The sequence below is a fragment of the Ascaphus truei genome, unplaced genomic scaffold, assembly GCF_040206685.1.
Source record: "Ascaphus truei isolate aAscTru1 unplaced genomic scaffold, aAscTru1.hap1 HAP1_SCAFFOLD_3002, whole genome shotgun sequence".
NCBI lineage: Eukaryota > Metazoa > Chordata > Amphibia > Anura > Ascaphidae > Ascaphus > Ascaphus truei.
This window is the reverse complement of record NW_027455966.1, coordinates 1-6,374: the sequence shown is the minus strand read 5'-3', so window position 1 is coordinate 6,374 and position 6,374 is coordinate 1. Positions and strand designations below refer to the sequence as shown.

The window sequence follows — 6,374 nt, the reverse complement described above, 5'->3', positions numbered from 1 at the left end:
GAGGTGTGAGGAGCGGGCTGGGGGAGAGATGGGCCGGAGACGCCTGATGTAAGGATGAGAAAGGGATTGGAGACGCCTCATGTTACTGGGGGGCGGGAGGAGACGGGAATCAGAGGTGGGATGATGCTTCAGGAGATGGAGAAGGGCCCCAAGGTGTGAGGAGCGGGCTGGGGGAGAGATGGGCCGGAGACGCCTGATGTAAGGATGAGAAAGGGATTGGAGACGCCTCATGTTACTGGGGGGCGGGAGGAGACGGGGATCAGAGGTGGGATGATGCTTCAGGAGATGGAGAAGGGCCCCGAGGTGTGAGGAGCGGGCTGGGGGAGAGATGGGCCGGAGACGCCTGATGTAAGGATGAGAAAGGGATTGGAGACGCCTCATGTTACTGGGGGGCGGGAGGAGACGGGGATCAGAGGTGGGATGATGCTTCAGGAGATGGAGAAGGGCCCCGAGGTGTGAGGAGCGGGCTGGGGGAGAGATGGGCCGGAGACGCCTGATGTAAGGATGAGAAAGGGATTGGAGACATCTCATGTTTCTGGAGGACGGGAGGAGACGGGGATCAGAGGTGGGATGATGCTTCAGGAGGTGTGAGGAGCGGGCTGGGGGAGAGATGGGCCGGAGACGCCTGGTTCTGTGGGGCTGCGTTCCACCTTCTCTGATGTGATGTCATTCATGATGTCATCAGCAAAGCATGGGAGGGAGTTACAGTTGGGTGTCACCTTCACTTTGTAATTTCCAGACTTTTAAAGGATTTACTTAAAAACCTTAACTACACTTAAAAAAAACTTTATTAAACTGACACATACACGGACGCACAAACATACACACACGGACGCACAAACATACACACACGGACGCACAAACATACATACACGGACGCACAAACATACATATAGGGACGCACAAACATACATACACGGACGCACAAACATACACACACGGACGCACAAACATACACACACGGACGCACAAACATACATATAGGGACGCACAAACATACATACACGGACGCACAAACATACATATACGGACGCACAAACATACATACACGGACGCGCACACATACACACACTGACGCGCACACATACACACACATCAATCACAGTCACGTTTCACACAGGAAAAATACAGCATATTTATTATGTACACAGCGACCGGTCCATATACAGGTATACACGTCATTATATGCCACACTGTATAATGATGCAGAGTATCTATACACTAATAATGAACACGCCGCGCTGTATAATGATGCGGACAATCTATACAGTGATCATGAACACGCCGCGCTGTATAATGATGCAGAGTATCTACACACTAATAATGAACGTGCAGCGCTGTATAATGATGCGGAGTATCTACACGTGGATAATGAACACGCCGCGCTGTATAATGATGGAGAGTATCTATACACTGATCATGATCATGCTGCATTCTTTAATGATGCCGAGTATCTATACATGGATAATGAAGACGCTGCGCTGTATAACGATGCTGAGTATCTATATACACTAAAATTGAACTCGCCGCGCTCTCTAGTGGTATGGAGTATGTCACAGGTGGGACGGGGCTCCCCTCAGCGCCGACGCTTGGCGGGGGTGGGTGCCGAGTCCGTGGCGCCCAGCAGATGCGCGGCCGGATCCGCCTCCTGGCGCAGAATCCCGCTGAGGATGAACTCCGCGGAGGTGACCGGGGCGGGCGCGCTGCGGCAGAGGGCGCGGTCCTCGGGGCACGACACGATGACGCGCTTCTCCTGGAAGGCAGGACGCAGGCGGAAATAAAGCGTCAGCTCCTGCGGTTACGGTGCGGTCCGTGTTAATTAGACTGTCAGCTCTTCGGGTTAGTCAATGTCTCTATTAGAGTTCACTAGAGTGTCAGCTTCTTGGGTCAGACCTGTGTATATTTGAGCAACAGTTCCTGGAGTCAGACAGTGCTTGTGTATATTAGAGCGTCAGCTCTTGGGAAAAGGATATTTGCCCTTTACCTTGTAGGCCCGGGGCATTTTCGGAAGGTAAGTTGCCCCGCTGCAGCGGATAATCTCCTGCATGTGCTCAGGCTCCGGCTTTACGTTAGGGGTGACGTGAATCTCATAACCCTGGGGAGACAGACAGAAGGGAGCTATGAGTCTGTCCCTCCCCCCGCAGGGTGACACAGTGACACAGACAGAAGGGAGCTATGAGTCTGTCCCTCCCCCCGCAGGGTGACACAGTGACACAGACAGAAGGGAGCTATGAGACTGTCCCTCCCCCTGCAGGGTGACACAGTGACACAGACAGAAGGGAGCTATGAGTCTGTCCCTCCCCCGCAGGGTGACACAGTGACACAGACAGAAGGGAGCTATGAATCTGTCCCTACCCCGCAGGGTAACACGGTGACACAGACAGAAGGGAGCTATGAGTCTGTCCCTCCCCCGCAGGGTGACACAGTGACACAGACAGAAGGGAGCTATGAGTCTGTCCCTCCCTCGCAGGGTGACACAGTGACACAGACAGAAGGGAGCTATGAGTCTGACCCTCCCCCCGCACGGTGACACAGTGACACAGACAGAAGGGAGCTATGAGTCTGTCCCTCCCCCGCAGGGTGACACAGTGACACAGACAGAAGGGAGCTATGAGTCTGTCCCTCCCCCCGCAGGGTGACACAGTGACACAGACAGAAGGGAGCTATGAGCCTGTCCCTCCCCCGCAGGGTGACACAGTGACACAGACAGAAGGGAGCTATGTGTCTGTCCCTCCCCCCGCAGGGTGACACAGTGACACAGACAGAAGGGAGCTATGAGTCTGTCCCTCCCCCCGCAGGGTGACACAGTGACACAGACAGAAGGGAGCTATGAGTCTGTCCCTCCCCCGCAGGGTGACACAGTGACACAGACGGAAGGGAGCTATGAGTCTGTCCCTCCCCCCGCAGGGTGACACAGTGACACAGACAGAAGGGAGCTATGAGTCTGTCCCTCCCCCGCAGGGTGACACAGTGACACAGACAGAAGGGAGCTATGAGTCTGTCCCTCCCCCCGCAGGGTGACACAGTGACACAGACAGAAGGGAGCTATGAGTCTGTCCCTCCCCCCGCAGGGTGACACAGTGACACAGACAGAAGGGAGCTATGTGTCTGTCCCTCCCCCCGCAGGGTGACACAGTGACACAGACAGAAGGGAGCTATGAGCCTGTCCCTCCCCCGCAGGGTGACACAGTGACACAGACAGAAGGGAGCTATGAGTCTGTCCCTCCCCTGCAGGGTGACACAGTGACACAGACAGAAGGGAGCTATGAGTCTGTCCCTCCCCCCGCAGGGTGACACAGTGACACAGACGGAAGGGAGCTATGAGCCTGTCCCTCCCCCCGCAGGGTGACACAGTGACACAGACAGAAGGGAGCTATGAGTCTGTCCCTCCCCCGCAGGGTGACACAGTGACACAGACAGAAGGGAGCTATGAGACTGTCCCTCCCCCCGCAGGGTGACAGTGACACAGACAGAAGGAAGCTATGAGTCTGTCCCTCCCCCCGCAGGGTGACACAGTTACACAGACAGAAGGGAGCTATGAGTCTGTCCCTCCCCTGCAGGGTGACACAGTGACACAGACAGAAGGGAGCTATGAGACTGTCCCTCCCCCCGCAGGGTGACAGTGACACAGACAGAAGGAAGCTATGAGTCTGTCCCTCCCCCCGCAGGGTGACACAGTGACACAGACAGAAGGGAGCTATGAGTCTGTCCCTCCCCCCGCAGGGTGACACAGTGACACAGACAGGAGGGAGCTATGAGTCTGTCCCTCCCCCCCGCAGGGTGACACAGTGACACAGACAGAAGGGAGCTATGAGTCTGTCCCTCCCCTGCAGGGTGACACAGTGACACAGACAGAAGGGAGCTATGAGTCTGTCCCTCCCCCCGCAGGGTGACAGTGACACAGACAGAAGGGAGCTATGAGTCTGTCCCTCCCCCCGCAGGGTGACACAGTGACACAGACAGAAGGGAGCTATGAGTCTGTCCCTCCCCCCCGCAGGGTGACACAGTGACACAGACAGAAGGGAGCTATGAGTCTGTCCCTCCCCCCGCAGGGTGACACAGTGACACAGACAGAAGGGAGCTATGAGCCTGTCCCTCCCCCTGCAGGGTGACACAGTGACACAGACAGAAGGGAGCTATGAGCCTGTCCCTCCCCCTGCAGGGTGACACAGTGACACAGACAGAAGGGAGCTATGAGTCTGTCCTTCCCCCCGCAGGGTGACACAGTGACACAGACAGAAGGGAGCTATGAGCCTGTCCTTCCCCCGCAGGGTGACACAGTGACACAGACAGAAGGGAGCTATGAGTCTGTCCTTCCCCCGCAGGGTGACACAGTGACACAGACAGAAGGGAGCTATGAGACTGTCCCTCCCCCCGCAGGGTGACACAGTGACACAGATAGAAGGGAGCTATGAGCCTGTCCCTCCCCCCGCAGGGTGACACAGTGACACAGACAGAAGGGAGCTATGAGTCTGTCCTTCCCCCCGCAGGGTGACACAGTGACACAGACAGAAGGGAGCTATGAGCCTGTCCTTCCCCCGCAGGGTGACACAGTGACACAGACAGAAGGGAGCTATGAGCCTGTCCCTCCCCCCGCAGGGTGACACAGTGACACAGACAGAAGGGAGCTATGTGTCTGTCCCTCCCCCCGCAGGGTGACACAGTGACACAGACAGAAGGGAGCTATGTGTCTGTCCCTCCCCCCGCAGGGTGACACAGTGACACAGACAGAAGGGAGCTATGAGTCTGTCCCTCCCCCCGCAGGGTGACACAGACAGAAGGGAGCTATGAGTCTGTCAGTCCCCCGCAGGGTGACACAGTGACACAGACAGAAGGGAGCTATGAGTCTGTCCCTCCCCCGCAGGGTGACACAGTGACACAGACAGAAGGGAGCTATGAGTCTGTCCCTCCCCCCGCAGGGTGACACAGTGACACAGACAGAAGGGAGCGATGTGTCTGTCCCTCCCCCGCAGGGTGACACAGACAGAAGGGAGCTATGAGTCTGTCCCTCCCCCGCAGGGTGACACAGTGACACAGACAGAAGGGAGCTATGTGTCTGTCCCTCCCCCCGCAGGGTGACACAGTGACACAGACAGAAGGGAGCTATGTGTCTGTCCCTCCCCCTGCAGGGTGACACAGTGACACAGACAGAAGGGAGCTATGAGTCTGTCCATCCCCCCGCAGGGTGACATAGACAGAAGGGAGCTATGAGTCTGTCAGTCCCCCGCAGGGTGACACAGTGACACAGACAGAAGGGAGCTATGAGCCTGTCCCTCCCCCGCAGGGTGACACAGTGACACAGACAGAAGGGAGCTATGAGTCTGTCCCTCCCCCCGCAGGGTGACAGTGACACAGACAGAATGGAGCTATGAGTCTGTCCCTCCCCCCGCAGGGTGACACAGTGACACAGACAGAAAGGAGCTATGTGTCTGTCCCTCCCCCCGCAGGGTGACACAGTGACACAGACAGAAGGGAGCTATGAGTCTGTCCCTCCCCCCGCAGGGTGACACAGTGACACAGACAGAAGGGAGCTATGAGTCTGTCCCTCCCCCCGCAGGGTGACACAGTGACACAGACAGAAGGGAGCTATGAGTCTGTCCCTCCCCCCGCAGGGTGACACAGTGACACAGACAGAAGGGAGCTATGAGTCTGTCCCTCCCCCCGCAGGGTGACACACTGACACAGACAGAAGGGAGCGATGTGTCTGTCCCTCACCCCGCAGGGTGACACAGTGACACAGACAGAAGGGAGCTATGAGTCTGTCCCTCCCCCCGCAGGGTGACACAGACAGAAGGGAGCTATGAGTCTGTCAGTCCCCCGCAGGGTGACACAGTGACACAGACAGAAGGGAGCTATGAGTCTGTCCCTCCCCCCGCAGGGTGACAGTGACACAGACAGAAGGGAGCTATGAGTCTGTCCCTCCCCCCGCAGGGTGACACAGTGACACAGACAGAAGGGAGCTATGTGTCTGTCCCTCCCCCCGCAGGGTGACACAGTGACACAGACAGAAGGGAGCTATGAGTCTGTCCCTCCCCCCGCAGGGTGACACAGTGACACAGACAGAAGGGAGCTATGAGTCTGTCCCTCCCCCCGCAGGGTGACACAGTGACACAGACAGAAGGGAGCTATGAGTCTGTCCCTCCCCCGCAGGGTGACACAGTGACACAGACAGAAGGGAGCTATGAGTCTGTCCCTCCCCCCGCAGGGTGACACAGTGACACAGACAGAAGGGAGCTATGAGACTGTCCCTCCCCCCGCAGGGTGACACAGTGACACAGACAGAAGGGAGCGATGTGTCTGTCCCTCCCCCCACAGACGTCACCTCAAACAGGGGTCTCCTCCGGGCTTTCTGCAGTGACTCTGACAGGATAAAA

At 57.2% G+C, this 6,374-nt stretch overlaps 1 protein-coding gene across 1 annotated transcript; it reads right to left on the bottom strand.

The window, feature by feature from the left end:
* Nucleotides 1-1,110: 1,110 nt before the first annotated feature.
* LOC142483141 (mediator of DNA damage checkpoint protein 1-like) lies at nt 1,111-6,367 on the bottom strand. The gene is made up of 3 exons (XM_075583203.1): nt 6,323-6,367; nt 1,985-2,095; nt 1,111-1,753 (listed from the first exon to the last, which is right to left on the bottom strand). Exons 2-3 carry the CDS (start codon nt 2,045-2,047, stop codon nt 1,577-1,579), a joined length of 240 nt encoding a protein of 79 aa, XP_075439318.1. The 5' UTR covers nt 2,048-2,095; nt 6,323-6,367; the 3' UTR covers nt 1,111-1,576.
* Nucleotides 6,368-6,374: the final 7 nt, after the last annotated feature.